This window comes from Cricetulus griseus, chromosome 3 (genome assembly GCF_003668045.3).
Source record: "Cricetulus griseus strain 17A/GY chromosome 3, alternate assembly CriGri-PICRH-1.0, whole genome shotgun sequence".
Lineage (NCBI taxonomy): Eukaryota > Metazoa > Chordata > Mammalia > Rodentia > Cricetidae > Cricetulus > Cricetulus griseus.
In genome coordinates this window covers 115316438-115333014 of record NC_048596.1, presented here as the reverse complement: position 1 = coordinate 115333014, position 16577 = coordinate 115316438, and the positions used below count along the sequence as shown (strand labels likewise).

The following is a 16577-nucleotide window of genomic DNA, read 5'->3' as shown; positions in this document are numbered from 1 at the left end:
GGAGTCCTACCCATCTTTAGAATGTTTATATGGGGGTATATTTGTCATGATGCTCAGCACACAGCAGGTGCTGAATGCTCAAGTATTGTTATGGCTGTATCAGTTACTTTTCTTTCCTGGGACAGAGCATCATGAGCAAGGTAACTTATGGAAGGAAGGGTTTATTTGACTTATGGTTCTGGAGACCCTATAACAGCAGGGGAGGAATGGCAGCAGGTGGCTAGAGCAAGAGAACACATCCTCAACAGTAAATATGGAGTGGAGAGAGCAATCTGAAGGGAGTTTGAGGCTACAAACTCTCAAAGCCCACCCCAGTAACGTACTTCCTCCAGCAAGGCTGCCCAACCTCCCCGAGCAGCACCACCAACTGGGAACCAAGCGTTCATTTACCTAAGCCTGTGGGGGGAATTTCTCATTCAGTAGTAAAGTGACTTAAATATCTAATGTCTCGTAAGTATTCCTACTTAATGTCTCAAAATAGCTAAATATCCTGGGAGAATTCAGGTAAAGCAAACAGTTGTCATAACTGTAACCTGTGACTCCCACTAACAACAAAACCAGGCATTATCTCTTTCCAGATGAGAAAAGAGTGGAAGTCACATTCATTTCTGGTCTCCAAAGTAGAGATATTCTTTTCTGTATGCCCCACCAGGCTTTCTGAAAACAGCCCATGTAACCCAACCTAGTGAGAGCATTCAAGTTCCAGCCTTAATGCTCTCTCAGGGTCCAGGCTAGGGGCTAGACAGCAGGCTGGGAGAGTTTTTTTAAGAGCAGTTCCTCTCATGGCTCTTTATTCTTCAAGAAAATGTTCTTCCCAAGAAGTTCCCTCTCAAAAGCTCTCAAAGTTCTCTTAAGATCTAAAAGTTCCTTCTTGTAAAAGTCCTCCTGAGGCCCTCCCCTATTCCACAGGGCTTCTAGTTTTTATATCCACAGGCACATTAAAAACTATCTGACAATAGAGCATGCATATCTCTAAGAGCCAGGTAGGATCTTGAGCAAAGCAGGTGCCTTGGTGTCTCTCCCCTGGACATGACTTGCAACTAATTACTGACTAAAGGGGACTTCTCAGTGCTACGTCAAAGGGAAAAACTAAGGCTATGTATTGTGAGATCCAGAGCAAAGTAACTTATGGATGGCTGATACTGCTCTTATTGCTCTTACTCCAGTGAGAAGGAATTCCTTTCTCTGGGGCCTATTTGAGAATACAAAGCACCCAGCATATATTCTACATACAGCCAAATTCATAGTAACAAATATTCTGGAGTTGGTACCTGGAATATTAATTGCTACTTCTGTAATAAATGATAAAGGCTCTTAGCACCAACGAATGAGAACTAGTCAAGGAGGTTTCAGGTCTAACTCTGAATGCTGAGTGGATCTCTAATGGATATTATAAGATCAGGATTTGTACATGGGATTCTCCAGTTCCAACAGCAAAGAAATTAAAGACAGACATGCCAGTCATCTTTTACTGCATCACACAGTCACCCCAAATAAAGTCTCATATTAAGGGTTAGGGTGAGGCTGTCTGATTTCTGTCCTCAGCTTGAAAGGAGAGAACTCCTGTCAAGTGGATTCTCTTGAACACCTCAAGCTTAGTGGTTTAAAACAATGATGTTTGGGGACGTGGTCAGCTGAGGAGACTCTCCTTGTGTGTTCCCTCAGCTGTGTGTCAGCTAGGTGGCTGTGTTTCTGGAGCATGAGTGGCCAGCTACGATAGAGAGAGAGAGAGAGAGAGAGTGTGTGTGTGTGTGTGTGTGTGTGTGTGTGTGTGTGTGTTGCGTGCGCACCACATTGCCCATGTAGACGTCTGGGAACAACTTAGTGGAGTTGGTCCTCTCCTTTGACCTTTACGTGGGCTCTGGGGCTGGAACTCATGTCATGTGGTCTGCCTGGCAAGCACCTTCACTGTCTTGTTGGCCCCCAATAGTTTCCATAAAGGACCTGGTTTAAAATCAAAACATCAGAGCCAAGATAATCCCATGATTTTTTGTTTTATTAATTTCAGTGGAAGAAATATAAAAAAATCTTTATAAGTGAAAGCATTTGTGTTTGTTTTTGCAGCTGTTTAGTGAAAAGATAAGTGGTGCCGAAGGAACGAAGCTAGACGATGTATTTCTGGACATGGAAAAGGTAAGGCTATTTGAACATGTAAATGGTTAGAAATGAGATATTCTTGCCATGTGAAAACACCTCTTACTGTAAGGAATATTACGAGGAGTGGAAATACAGAATGTTCAAAAGCAAACATGGGCTGCACAATCTGGAAGGCAGGACCTCCATGCTTCCCAGCTCTTTAGGCCCTGGCTTGAACCACATGCAGTGTGAACATGTTGAGGAAGGAAAATGGGATGTGACTAACTGGTTCCCTCTAGTGGCCAGAAATCAGAATGCACAAAAGGTGGGCCTTGGCTGCAACTCCAGGGCCAAAGTAATTGTGCTCATATGTCTTGGAGAGTCAACTATTTCTGGGACAAGGCTTTATCAATAGATAGCAACTAATTAATCATTTGGGAATCGGGGATGCTGTTCCCAATTGTTTCAGCAGCCACACAGAAAATACTTTTCTGTCATTAGAACTGTCAGGGAGAATTCTGTCAGGGATAATAAAAGAAATTATCTTTTTGTAACTGTGAGGCTTTTGGAATCATATATGCAGATGAAATAATTTAGAAGAGCATTACTGGCTTGGCATGTCAATGGTGGACTGTAACATGCCAACAGAGCGCTGCAGAATCTGTCCTGTGTCATGTCCCCTGGTCACCTACCTGGAGAGTAGCTTCAGTACAGTAGAGCTGGGTCCACGGCTACAAAGCGAGTTCCAGGGCAGCCAGGACTGTCCCACAGAGAAACACTATCTCAAAAAACAACCAAACCAAACCAAACAAAACAAACAAAATTGTCCAATCAGTTTTTAATCCAAAGTCCCATATTCCTCCAAACAAAAGCATGGTCAGGCCTATCACAGCAATACTCCAATCCCTGTCTTAATCAGTGTTGTACTGCTGTGAAGGGACACTGACCACAGCAACTCTTATAAAGGAAAATATTTAATTGGTTTGGCCTACAGTTCAGAGGTTTAGCCCCTTGTTGCCATGGTGGGAAGCATGGTGGCACACAGGCAGACATGGTGCTGAAGAGGGAGCTGAGAGCTCTGTATCCAAATCTGCAGGCTGCAGGAAGAGAGACAGACACTGGGCTTGGCTTGAGCATTTGAAACCCTAAAGTGTCCCCAACCCTCCAGTGACACACTTCCTCCAATAAGGCCACACCTCCTAATCGCTGTCAAGTAGCACCACTCCCTAATGACTGAGCATTCAAATCTATGAACTTATGAGGGCCATTCTTATTCAGGCCACCACAACTTACCATGTTTTGACCAAAAATTGATAATTGTGATGAGATTTGATGTGCTATTTTGTGGGAAGGTTTACATCTTCCTGTATTTTCCTATGTAGGAATGTGAATTCTTAAATAGTCTGTGTTCTTATAAGATTTATCCCCTTTTAAGACACAGTTTTTGTATTGCTTCCTTAATTTTTTTGTGGGTTATTGGTGGTCTAGAATAAAGTGAATGAACTCTGTATCATGGTTATTATTAATTAATAACGAGCAATGCAGGAATGGCAGAAGGACAGTGTCAGTATTAATGTGGCAGAGAAAACTCTGATGTTAACATCTGATAGGACATGGTGGTTGTGTGTAGATATTCTAACAATGGTGGTTGTCTTACTATCACCAGGATAGCTTCTAACCTGTTAGATTACATTATCATCAATATATATCATTATATTATGATGCTTTATCTAAGCGTGGTTATTCAAGTTCACTCTGTAGGCTCAAGTGTAGTCTTAGCATTGAGAGTTCTCCAAGTGTCTCTATTCAAGTAGAGTCATAATGTATCGAATATTTCTAACTCTTATTCACATTCATTTTAACATTATAAAGAAAAGGAAATCAGTGTTCTACAATGTCACTGAGCAGAGTTGATTTCTCAGAATCACAACAGAGCAGAGATCACCTCGCCTGAAGATATTGAAAACATCCATGGTAAAATTGCCACAGGCTGGAGAGATGGCTCAGTGGTTAAGAGCAAGCACCGTGCACTGGTTGCTCTTTTAGAGGACCTGGGATCAATTCCCAACACCCACATGGCAGCTCACAACTGTCCAAGTCCAGTTTCAGGGGGTCCAACACCTTCACACAGGCATACATATAGGCAAAACACCAATGTTCATGAAATAGAAAGAAATAGAAATCACCACAGTGGTGTTAGAAGTTAAATGAATGGAACTGCTTGTTGGATCTGTGACTTTGGGAGTTTTAGATTCAATAACACTTCGGTTTTGTCTTGTTCTAAAGAAAATAGATGTTACCAGTAAGGCTGTTGCAGAAATCCTTTCAAGAGCCACAGAGTATCTCCAGCCCAATCCAGGTAATGTCCGAGCACGTCTTGAAACATTCCCTTGACATTTGTGTTTAAGTCTCTCTCGACCCCCGACTCCTTTGCATGAGGCTGACACAATTTGGAAGCAATGCCTGTGTCCAAATAATGAAATTCAGTTGTGGAATCTCCAGGGACACAATGTGGCTATAGTGAGTCCTAGTGGGAGCAACAGGCATTTGGATGAGCTTTGGGGCACATGGTTAGGATGGAGTGTTGGTCTCAGTACAGGCATCCCTCAGTGGACATCATCTCTGGTATTCTGTATTCTTCAGAAACCCACTGCACATTTAAAAAATGTTTTATGAGTTACATTTTCTTAATGAACAAGAAAGTCCTCTATCTTGTTCTGAAAGGCCTGTGTATTAATTTGAAAGGGTCTCACTGTGACCCTGATGCTGAAGTTGAGGCATGATCATATGACCAGCGGTGGAGGAAGTGTGGAAAATGTGAGCATCAGCTTCTACACAAGCCTTAATCCTGGGTCCTAGACAGTGGTTGCCACAGGCTGATGAGAGCCAGCAGAGGATGCCCAAGCCTCGAGCTTTCCTCTGAGGATTTGCTGTGGGAGTCACTGTGAGTTCCTTAGCCATAGGACTCAGAAGGCATGCACCCACACTCTGAACATCTAAGAGCATACATTCAATCAGATCATCCAGGGAGAATGGTGTGTAAAGGACTCAAGATAGTAATAGCCCTAAAATTCCAAGTCCCACTAATGGTGCTGGAGTGATGAGTTTCTTTCCTGATGTTTTAGCCTATAGAATTTCATAAGCATTGTTTTTATGTGAGGGCCTTCTAGGTTCTAGAATGCAAAGTCAGGCAGACTCCACACTTCAAGAGCTGACACTGGAATGGGATAGGGAGCAGCTATCTATCAGGGCAAGTGTCCCCTGGGCAGAGACCACTGGCTATCATGAAGATGAAGACGGATGCACCAGTAGCCTCTAATCTCATCTAATGGCTCTTACCCCATATACCACACACCCACTCTGACAATGTGAAAGGGGAACCATTGTGACTCTACATTTCAACATGATATCAGCCTGTATGGTCCAGCTTGAGAAGTACTTGTCTAGATTGCATTGAATGTGAATGTCCTAGATACCACAGCTGGTGCCTTGGATCCTTAGCTCATAGTCTCCATTTCCCATAGATGCCATTTTGTCAAACGGGCCCACCCCAGTCTATTGATTACACAGTAGGGATTCCTGCTGTACTTTACTTGACAGACAGTCTTGGACATTTTAGTAGTATGCTGAAGTCTACTTTCAGCGTCTCTTTCCTGGCACCGCCCCAGGATATTCTGGCACTCAGTAGCTGCATAGTGAGTTGCAGGAAGGGCAGGCATTTTCTGGGGGTTTCTCACATGCCCGTGTCAACACAGCATGTGGTCCAGATGTATTACTTTCCTATTGCTGTGACAAACACCACGAACAAGGCAATTCATAAAAGAAAGCCTTTAATTGGGCTTACAGTTTTAGAGGGATAGAGTCCATGCCGGTGGATCAAGGTCATGGTAGCAGGAACAGCTGCGAGCTCACATCTCAAAAACTGCAAGCAGGAGGCAGAGACCACACTGGAAATGGTTTTGGAAACCTCAAAGCCCACCCCAGTGACACCCTTCTTCCAACAAGGCCATACTCCTAATCCTTCCCAAATAGTTTCATCAACTGAGGAAATAAGCATACATCTGAGCCTGGGGCTGTTCTCATTCAAAACCCGGTGCTAAAACTATTAAATATGCAGTGCTAGAGTCAGAGACAGAAAAGTGGGTGAGAAACCATAGCTGCCTGCTACCTCCTCACGGAAAGTTGCTGAGTGGCACCTGCTGAGGGGAGAAACAACACAGGTGACTGTTCACTGTGGTGGCGTCTGCCTCCTACCTGCATGCCCCAGACCTCTTGGTGACCTTGTGAATCCTCCATTTAAATCAGTTCTTCGGAGCAGAGTGAGGGTGCTGATGACCAACTGGCAGCTTGATAGCTGCCGCCTCAGCAGTTCCAGTCTTCACAAGTGGGGACAATGGCTGCGCAGGTGTCAGTGCCAGCTCACGGGTGCTTGTTTCAGAGATAACATAGTCCGTAATGTCGGTGGCTGTTGTGGCTGAACCAGTGTGCTTAGCACCCCATGCCCCACCCTCGAAAAGGCTTTGGAAAATCACTCCTGAGAATGAAGGTGGATTGGTGCATGCCTTGTGCCTCTGGTGTTTTGCTTGTGAGGGCCACGTTTGGATAGCTGTGTTTGTTAAAGGCAATGTGATTGTCACTGTACCTTGTAACTTTAAGGAATTACAAATGACAATGTTTTTAAGCATACAGAGCTAAGCTAGGAATGCTGAACACTATGTCGAAGCTCCGAGGACAGGTGAAGGCCACTGGCTACCCACAGACAGAAGGCTTGCTGGGGGACTGTATGCTGAAGTATGGCAAGGAGCTCGGAGAAGACTCTGCTTTTGGTGGGTACCCCCAGCTCAGCTGGCACAGTGGGGACACCTGGGTGGCCTTTGGTTGTCCACAAAACCTGTATCTTTGCAGTGTAATAGTTTTTGGGTATTACCAGAGTAGTATATTCATTGCAGGGAGTTAGAAAACATAGATAAGGAATCCCACCTCCTTGGGTAGGCTCAGTTAAACTGTTAGCCTTTGTATCTCTTGTTCATTCTCATGTATTTTAAAGATTAAAACACAGTGTACACACACACACACACACACACACACACACACACACCACGCCATAAACATAAAAATCCAGGATATGTGTATTTGTCTTTTTGAATCTGACGCATTTCTCTGATTATAATATTTTCCATCACTGCCTTTTTCACACATTTCATGATTTCATTTTCCTTTCAAGCTTAACCAAGTTCCACTGTGTGTGTGACCACCTTTTTGTCCCTCCATCCATCTTGATAGATGGTTTTTGTTTTGTTTCTTTTGGGGACAAGAGCCCATTGTGCATCCCTATCTGGCTGTAGCCCCCACCTGTTTGAGGCTGACCTTAAACTCTGTACCTTCTTTTAACATGCACTCCTTTGCTTGCCTTTATATTCCCAAGCTTTGAAAATCCTGCAGATAGGAGAGGATCTTTTTAAGTGTGTGTGCGCGCGCATGCACATGTGTACTGTACCAGAGATAAACCTCTGGTGTCATTCCTCAGGAGCTGCCACTGTGTTTTGAGATAAGGTATCACACTGGAACTGGGCTTACCAACAGTAAGGCTAGGATGGCTGGCCAGAGAGTCCCAGGGAACCTTTTGTGTCTCTCTACCTTCCCAGTGCTGGGGTTACAAGCACACACTGTCATCCCTGGCATAGAATATATATATATTCCCAGGACTTGGGAGAGAGAGGCAGGAGGATCGTTAGAGGCCAGCCTAAAGTAACTGGGAGGACTTGTCTCAGAAGTCCCCAAACAAAGGCAGTGTTGTTCAATTCCTAACAGAGGGTCTTAGTGTCCATAGAGCAATGTAAATGTGGATTTTATTTTATTCCAAGGTCCCACTTAGTGTCCATAGAGCAATGTAAATGTGGATTTTATTTTATTCCAAGGTCCCACTTAGTGTCCATAGAGCAATGTAAATGTGGATTTTATTTTATTCCAAGGTCCAGTGGGAACAAGGTGGCCTATTTTTCTTACCTTGAAGATGTATCCATTTAGAAGACAGATGAGACCCTGGATGGAAGGACACTGCTGTGCACCTGGCCATGATGACAGGCCTGTGATGACAGACAGTTGCACTAGCTATTGGAAGGAACTCCCATGAAGGGTTAGGACTGGTTTCATCAGGGCTCTGGGACAGATGGCCAGTTGCTGTTCCCAGGGAGAGTCTTGTCTGCAAAGGTTCCTTGCTTTGTGCCTTTTGCTTGGGGCCCCATGCCAGAACTTTCTAAAGTACAGAAAGTAGGCCATGTCATGGTATTCAACAGTGCTGCTCTTGGTGTGGAGGGGGTAGGGTAATGCAGACAGTGGGAAGGTGACAGCCAGTACTCAGGACATAGTCACTGGATTCTTGAAGCAGGGGTGTTTGTGTGTGCATGTGCATAGGTGTGCCTGTTCATGTGTGGAGGCTAGAAGTCTTCACCGGTCTCTTTCTACTATATTTTTTGGGACACGGTCTCTCACTGAACTTAGAGTAGCTGGCCAGCCAGCACTAAGGATCCTGTTGTTTCTACTTTTTCATTACTGGGGTTACAGGTGTGCCTTGCCAGCCTGGCTTTTTGTATTATTACAAGGTCTCTAGGGGTCAAACTTGGGTCCTCATGTGTGCTTTTCTGATGGGACATCGCCATAGTCCCCCAAAGATTTACATTTCAGATGTTTCTGTCACAGCCCTATGAGGCTGATATTGGGATACCTGGGCCCTGGTGACAATGAATATCAGGGTCAGTCAAGCAAGGTGAGATTTCCTTCCTCTGTGTAGGAACGATCTGAGTAAAAACTAGACAGCCCAGTTCAGAAAACCTCTCTTCCTAGTCACAGTGACACTCAATGGGTTGGACTGGCATCCTGGCCAACCTTAATTTCCAGAGATACTTTCCACTTGTAACTGGCAAGGACCCAGCTGTGAATTTCCTTCCTTTAAGGGTGGGCAAGGCAGCAGTGCTCTCCCTGTTTATGGACGAGTGGCTTGCCCATTCTCTCTGCCGCCTCAGCTCAGGCTTGAGAAGGGCCCTTCAGGTTTCCAAAATGCATTTGGAAGATCCCAAATAAAGGAAACCTAGTTTAGTCTCATGCAGTGTTCCCAGAGGGTGTCCCCCAGAGACCCCCCCCCAACCCTTGCTGTGCATGGCAACCAGATACAGGGTGGTAAAGACCTTGCAAGGTACAGCCAAGATGCCAGAGAGAGGATATTTAGCTAAAGATGTGCTGCCACATCCAGGAGTATTCCTTACAGAGCATGCCGGTCCCTTCTGGCCAGAGGGCATCCATCCCTGATAACTGAGAGCTCTGACCTCAGGGAGGTTCCAGAGTTTTAGAATCGTCTGCAGAGAGTGGTGTCAAACTGCTCCTCCAGCAGGTCGAGCAAGACCTTGTTTCCATTGTAAGCTGTACTGGTTAACACGAATCCCCATGAATGAATCCTTTCATTGTTTACAAAGAGATTTTATCCCTGAACTCTAAGGATCCCTTGGTGCCAGTTTCCAGACCCAATTTTCTACAAAAGATCTTTGTCTCCATCTAGTGGTCCAAGTGGGAAGTGCTTTGGTCTACTAGCTCTCTTTGAAGGGGAGGTGAGGGCACAGAAGGGAGGGGGACACATGGGGAAAACAGGTAAACTTTCTCCTTTTTCCTGTTGTTTCTGAGCCAGGAAGCAGGGGCCTTAGAGAGAAGCCTCATTGTACCACAACCCTCAGGGTTTGGAGGAAGAATTAGTGTTATCATTAACCTAGAGTGTTGTTCTAAAAGGAAGCTGTGTGTTCTTGTGTTCAAGGCAACGCACTGTTGGAAGTTGGTGAATCCATGAAGCTCATGGCTGAGGTGAAGGATTCTCTGGATATTAATGTGAAGCAAACTTTTATTGATCCATTGCAGCTACTGCAAGAAAAAGATTTAAAAGAGATCGGGGTGAGTGAGTCGTCTTAGCTGCCCTTGCCCGGTGCTGCTCATGATGACACCGTGACTTAAAACCATGACAGGGCTTCTGCAAGCGTTCAGCAAACAGATGGTCTTATTGGAGGGTGAGAACTGAACTGCTTTACTGTATTGTATGGCTCCCTGAGAAAGAGTACTGGGATCCATTTTCTGTGGAGTGGAGGTGTGAACCTAGCTGACACGTTCAGTTCTTCATCTCTTTGGAGGTGAAGATTACAAGCCAGACTGTTCATCACATTTCTGCAGCCATTTCTCATGTTACACAGTGACTCCACACTCTGGGGTGTAGTTTTGATGGCTAATATCACACCGTGTCGGTTGTATGCTTGGATCCATTGCGCTCCTGGTCATTATTTTCCGTTCTTTCTCAAGGAAACCGTTATCTACGAACTGAAAGTTTTCATCTGGAAACATGCAAGAAATGGTTGTCCAGAGTGTTCCTGGGACAGGTCATGTTCCAGGTCATGTTCAGGCTGGCTGCTTTTACAGATGTGCACAGTGGCTCCAAGCATTCCCCACCGCTAGACTTCTGCTCCAAGAGCCCTCTTGTGGCATTGTAGAGAATAACTTGAACCTTGGACTTGCCTTTATGTCAAGTCTTCACAGTGTATGTAGCCACAGAGACCCTGAGTTCAAGGAGAACTTGGGTTATTTAGTGAGCTCTTGTAACAAGCAGATGAAATGTGTGCCATGCTAAAGCACATAAATGTGTTGGAGAAACAGCCAACAGTTACACATGGTGGAGAGGTGAGAGCAGGGACAACCTGAGAGAGGCACATCCTCATAGCTGGATGCGCGGAGGCCTCTGAGGAGCTGTCCTGGCAGACTGGGCTGGGTAAATACACAGCACATTGTGCTGAAGGGCTGGTGTTATGCTGGCCAGGAGTCCAGGACACAGGGCAAAAACCAGAGGACCATGGAGGGAAGGAGGGGTGTATGTGTGGGTTCTGGGGAACCTCAGATGCCTTTATCTGCATTTAGAGATTATTCTAAAAGCTAAAGGTGTGAGGGAAGGATCCAGGAAGGCTGAATGAGACATAAAAGCTTCTTTTTGTACCCTCACCTTATTTGGACACCCCTGAATCCTCTCCCTGTTGTCACTCCTCCCTTCCATCCCAAGAAAAGCATATCCCCATTTCTGTGAAGCTCAGTCTCCACTGGGCCCCAGGTCTGTCTATCCAACTCGCCCTGTCAAGGCCTGTCATCCTGCCTGGCCATATATTTTCCTTCTTCCTGTTTCTGTTGGCTTCTCCCTGGTGATGTTTAAACACATCATTACAGCATCCCAAGACTCCGGCCCCATCTCCAGCTCTCAGCTAGAGGAATCTTCCCAAGACCCAAGCCCTCAGGAGCTAACCCTGGCTTCGTGTGAAGATAAAGCACCTTCATCTTCATTTGCCCTCCAGCCTGTGTGGACTTAGTGCTCCCCTTTCCTTTAGCTGGCCTCTGCCCAGCCTCCAGGAGTTACCCCCCTGTCCCCAGGAGACATTAGTTTGGCTCTTACTATTGCTGTCTTTTTCTCACCCAAAGCTCCTCTGATCTCAGCTTAGATGTTATTTCCCCTGGGAAGCTCTCTGTTCCCTCGAAAAGATGCTGAGCCACTCCTGTGCCTCTAGGTCATGACCACTGTTGTCGATCTGTTTCCCTCACTGGGCAGGGAGTCCCTTGGGGTGAGGAGCTCTGTTTTGCTCAGCACTGGCTCACCATGAGAAATGGCACCTGCACTGTAAGGAGCAAACACTTTTCCCAAACACAGAGTCTTGCACAGAGATCTCACCTCCACTGACCGGTACTAAATTTCCTTTCTTCTCATTCTGTGACCTTGAGTGTATAGTATAGATGGTCCACTGGCTGCTGCTGGTCTTCTGTGGGCTGGTTCAGCAAGGGTACATTGTGAGTGGCTGAGCTGTGAGAAATGGTGAAAAGCACACTTGCCATTCCTCTTGCAACAGAAGAAGTTTCCCAAGTCTCATCCATTTCTGAGGTGGGATTCATCATTCATTGATAGTATTTTATGCATCATATTCTATAATCATTTGGGAACTTTAGGAGGATTCATGGACATCCCAGTGAACACTAGACATGCGTGTTTTTATAGCCAGCCTCTTAGTGAGGAATTGACAATGGAAATGCCCTTATGTTTTGTAGAGTTAATGTGGTTAGAGGTGATCTGTGCATGAACAGAACTGGGCGAGGGGTCCTGGGGAGGCTGGTAGAGACGGTTAGCTGAGAGAGGAGACTGCATCCTTCCTTAGGCTCCACACACATTCTCCTCCTCTCACCCACCCACCCATCCGCCCACCATGTGTCCATTCTGTAACTGGTCCTGAGCGATTGGCAGCATGGGAAGCCTTCAACAGGAGCCACAGTATGCAGAGTAAGCAGAGGGCATGATGGTTTCTTACCCGAGGATGGATGGGGCAGAGGCCTACAAAGTCCTGCCCCCTAGCTGAGGCCTGGAAATCAGTGGCTGCCAGGGGAGGGAGAGTCGGCTTTCTTCAGGAGTGCTCCTCCAGCAGGTGGCTCTGTGCCCCTGCACAACTGACAGCACTAAGTGGTCTCCATGGATTTGGAAAAAAAAGAAAAGAAAAGAAAAGAAAAGAAAAGAAAAAGAGAGCACATGAAGTTGGGAAGGGAAAGTGGTGGGGGAATACAAGGGGAGAGTGGGCGTGGCTTTGATAAATATATATATATATATATATATATATATATATATATATATATATGAAATTCTCAAACAGCAAAAGGTAGAGAGAGACTGAGAAGAAGTAACGAATATATCCATCGAGATAAGAAAGATGATGTGTGCACGTGAGTGTCCACACTCTGTGGGGATTTCCTTTTTCTTTTTAGCACCACCTGAGAAAGCTGGAAGGCCGCCGCCTGGATTATGATTATAAAAAGAGGCGAGTAGGTAAGATACCCGAGGAAGAAATCAGACAAGCGATAGAGAAGTTTGAAGAGTCAAAGGAGCTGGCTGAAAGAAGCATGTTTAATTTTTTAGAAAATGATGTAAGTATTTAAACCAAACAGAAGACTTTAATGTACAAGAGTAAAATATTGCTGTATATGAGCATGACTGACGTTTGAAGAAAACCTTGTTATGGCAGTTTCTAGAATGTTTTATAGCTATCAATTCCTGCCTTAGAGATAGTGACAGATACTCAACAATCCCTGACTGAAGCCTTAGGCCCTTGGGGAGGTTTGCTTATTACCTCTGGGTGTGGCCTTGCCACAGAGGATGGCCCAGGAGACCAGCCACAGCACTTGTGGTCTGGGGCTGTAGTTTTGCTGAGGTTGACTGGTGCTCTTTGGGGGCAGATGTTTGAGGGTGAAGGTCTGTCTCACCCTCCAGCCCTCTGAGGCTTTTACCCATTAGAGTGAACACCAGAATATAAAAGCCTGGCCTCCATGTTGGCAGGCTCACACTAGTGCTTGTGACCCCAGGGACCGTGGAGGTAGGGCCACACCCTCCAGAAGCAGCAGCTTATGGTGGAGTATTTCTTGTCAACATCTCTTTTTAATTTGTCTAAATAGTTAAGTGAAGCTGAACTAAAGGGGACAGGAACTCCTAGGGGCAAGTTGGGGCCTCCCTTCTCTGCCTTGTTTACCAGGCTTTGCTGGGTGGTTATCCCCTTCTCTCTCCTAAATGCTCATTCTCAAACTGGTCCAGTGATGATACTAGGAAGCTATGCTTCAGGGTAGTGGGTGATGGCTGGATCCCCACTGCCCTCAGGATATCATCCTGTCTCAGAGTTAACATGACTGGACCCCTCTAGTGCTAGTCAAACATAGTTTGCCTGCAACCCTGGCTCTTCCTGATGGATATGATGGTGCTTAGACTCTGAATTGGCCAGACTCTTATTTACTGTACTTAAAGGGAGGGATGGTGAGCTTTGCCTCAGGGGTTAGAGGTCTCAGCCCATGGTCAGCTGGCTCCATTCTTTCTGTGTTATGGTGACATGGAGCATCTTGGTGGGACAGAGATGCTACCCTTGGGGTGATCAAGACAGAGATTCAGGGTTGGGGGTTGAGGAGGGAGGGGAGGAGGAGAAATAGAGAAGGGGAGGAGAGCAAGCATGAGTGCCAGCCCCTGGACAAAATGCAGAAGGAGATACAGCATTACCCTTTCCTATGTCCCTCCAGTGACTATTTCCTCCAAACTAGGCTTAATCTCTTAAAGTTCCATAAGTTATCAAAGGTATTGCCATCATCTCTGGGTCAAAACTTCACTGCATGGTCGTGGGAGGGCGTTTCATATCCAAAGTCTGACACACTTGGCATTGCTCCTGTTGGAAATTGGTGGACAGATTTAAAATATGGCTTCAGGAAGAACATGGTAGCAGACAGCAGAAGATCCCCTGATCCCAGAGTTACAAAGGGTTGTGAGTACCATGTGGGTGCTGGGAGTCAAACTCTGGTCCTCTGGAAGAGCAGCCAGTGCTCTTAAGAGTTGAGCCATCTCTCCAGCCCCCAAGACAGCAATTGTTTACCAGCCCATGTATAGAAAAAGTGTTTGCCAAAGTTCTGCCTGAGAGGAGCTTAGAACGGGTGAACAGACTGTCTTTCCTGGGTCTCCAAGTGTAGGTTATATAACTTTCTTGAGCTTTCTGTCTTATTTAGATGTTTTTTAGGGTGAACTTACCCCTGTGTCCTCAAACTTACAGTCTATGTACACTGCTCTCTCTTCAAACCATATAAGCCTTCTGCAGCCTACATTCTTGTAACTGAGAAACCAGCAGGTGAGCCCGGCTGGACCCACAGACCAGCCTGGCATCCTCACACATGACCAGCTATATCTGAAATCTAAACCCAGAAAGCCAGCCACGCCTGGGATCTTTTGGCCCCTTTCATAGCCTGCTTTCTTGACAAAAACAGCCCAGAACCCGAGTAGTTCAGGTATCCTGGTAGCTAGGGGTGCTCCCCGCCCCTCACAAGTGAAAGGGCCCATCTGCCTTTGGAGTGGACCGAAGGAAGAGCTGGCATGGGACTTGGGTTTTTTACTCCATCGTTCCCAAACAAACCACACTGATGTACTCGTCTTCTTCCGGCGGGTTTGGGAATGGGGAGTAGGGTGAGTGGCCTTTAGCCTCACACTGCAGTCTTTGCTGATCTTGTTGGGAACGACCGGATTCAAGGCCCGGAGGATCTTCCATTACTCCTCAGGCAGCTGTTTAAGCCAGGGAGTGGTTTTGGTTCTCTTGACTCCCAGGGATCTTAGAAGGCCAGGCCCGTGGCTGACTCCTCCTGTGCCAGATTGTGGCTGGCATCCAGAATGGACCTCCTTTTAGAGAAGGGCTGTGTGCCCACAACTGTTCACGATCAGGTGGGGCTGCAGCAGGCAGGAGGTTGCCAGTTCTTGGGAATGACACCTGAGCCACAGGTTTAACAACTCTGAGAAGTTTATTCCTTACAACTTGACATGACTAAATGTCAGCCTTTGATCTTAGAAGAAACCAGACACATTGCATTTTAAAAATATCTCTTCCAGCCCAGAGAGGCCAGGCTCTTGCAAAAGTCACTCACTGACAGATTCCCCAGCCGGAGGCCTCCCTTCATCCACAGAACCAATGGAATTACTGGATTACAGAGTCCTTGGTTGTTTTCATTGGTCTGGAGAAGCATTTTCTTTAGGTCTCCATGTGCTCATGCATGTGCATGTGTGTGTGTGTCTGTGTCTCTGTGTGCGTGTGTCTGTCTCAGTGTGTGTGTATATCTGTGTGTGCATGTGTCTGTCTTAGTGTATGTTTGTGTCTATATGTATTTGTGTTTGTGTTTGTGTGTGTCTGTGCACGTGTCTGCCTGTCTCTGTGAGTGTTTGTATGTGTGTACATTTGTACACGTGGAGGTGACAGGCTGACTTTGGGTGTCTTCTGCAATCACTCTCCATCTTACTTCTGAAACAGTCTCCCACTGAACCTGGATCTTACCCATTTGGCTAGACTGGCTGCCAGCAAGCCCCAGGGATCTTCTGTCTCCTCCTCTCCTGTACTGGGGCTACAGGTGCCTACCACTGCACCAGGTTTGTTTGTTTTTTTTTTTTTTTATGCAGACTCCATGGATCTGACTCAGAGTCACTGAAAAAAAGCATCTTTATTTATGGACAGAAATCCCCTCCAGCTCTTCCATGGAATCCAAAAGAACAGCAATCTTAAGCACACACTGAGAAGTCACTTGAACTACCCCATTTGAAGTAGAAGGTAGCCCTCATGGCAAGCATGGCTTCAGTTGTGAAAGAGACTTGCTTGCCAACTTCCAAAGATATGCATTTATCCTTTCATGCCAATCATGCCGTGGCTCCCAGGCATCTGGGTTGGGACCCGTTTCTGTGGTCCTCTTGCAGACAGATGAGCTAGAGGGCCTTTTGTAAGCTACAGTCTTTTGGCCCTCTTTAGGAAGCACAGGTCTATTGTAGTTGCCTCAAATGGCCCAACTCAGGTTCAGATCCCAAGAGTGTCCCTGAGGTCCCACAGCTCATGGTGACTCTAATGCCCTTGTATCTGTAATCTGCCTCCAGGGCCCAGATACTCCCAGTAGCC

The 16577-nt window shown here is 46.1% G+C and overlaps 1 protein-coding gene across 1 annotated transcript in view; it reads left to right on the top strand.

Moving 5' to 3' along the window:
- Positions 1 to 2067: 2067 nt before the first annotated feature.
- Sh3gl3 (SH3 domain containing GRB2 like 3, endophilin A3) overlaps positions 2068 to 16577 on the top strand; it is a 44636-nt gene continuing 30126 nt past the window's right edge. The window contains exons 1-5 of the mRNA XM_035441362.1: positions 2068 to 2133; positions 4363 to 4435; positions 6759 to 6902; positions 9878 to 10011; positions 12892 to 13050. Coding sequence (XP_035297253.1) covers positions 2125 to 2133; positions 4363 to 4435; positions 6759 to 6902; positions 9878 to 10011; positions 12892 to 13050 — 519 coding nt within the window. The 5' untranslated portion in view covers positions 2068 to 2124. The remainder of the gene's footprint in view (positions 2134 to 4362; positions 4436 to 6758; positions 6903 to 9877; positions 10012 to 12891; positions 13051 to 16577) is intronic.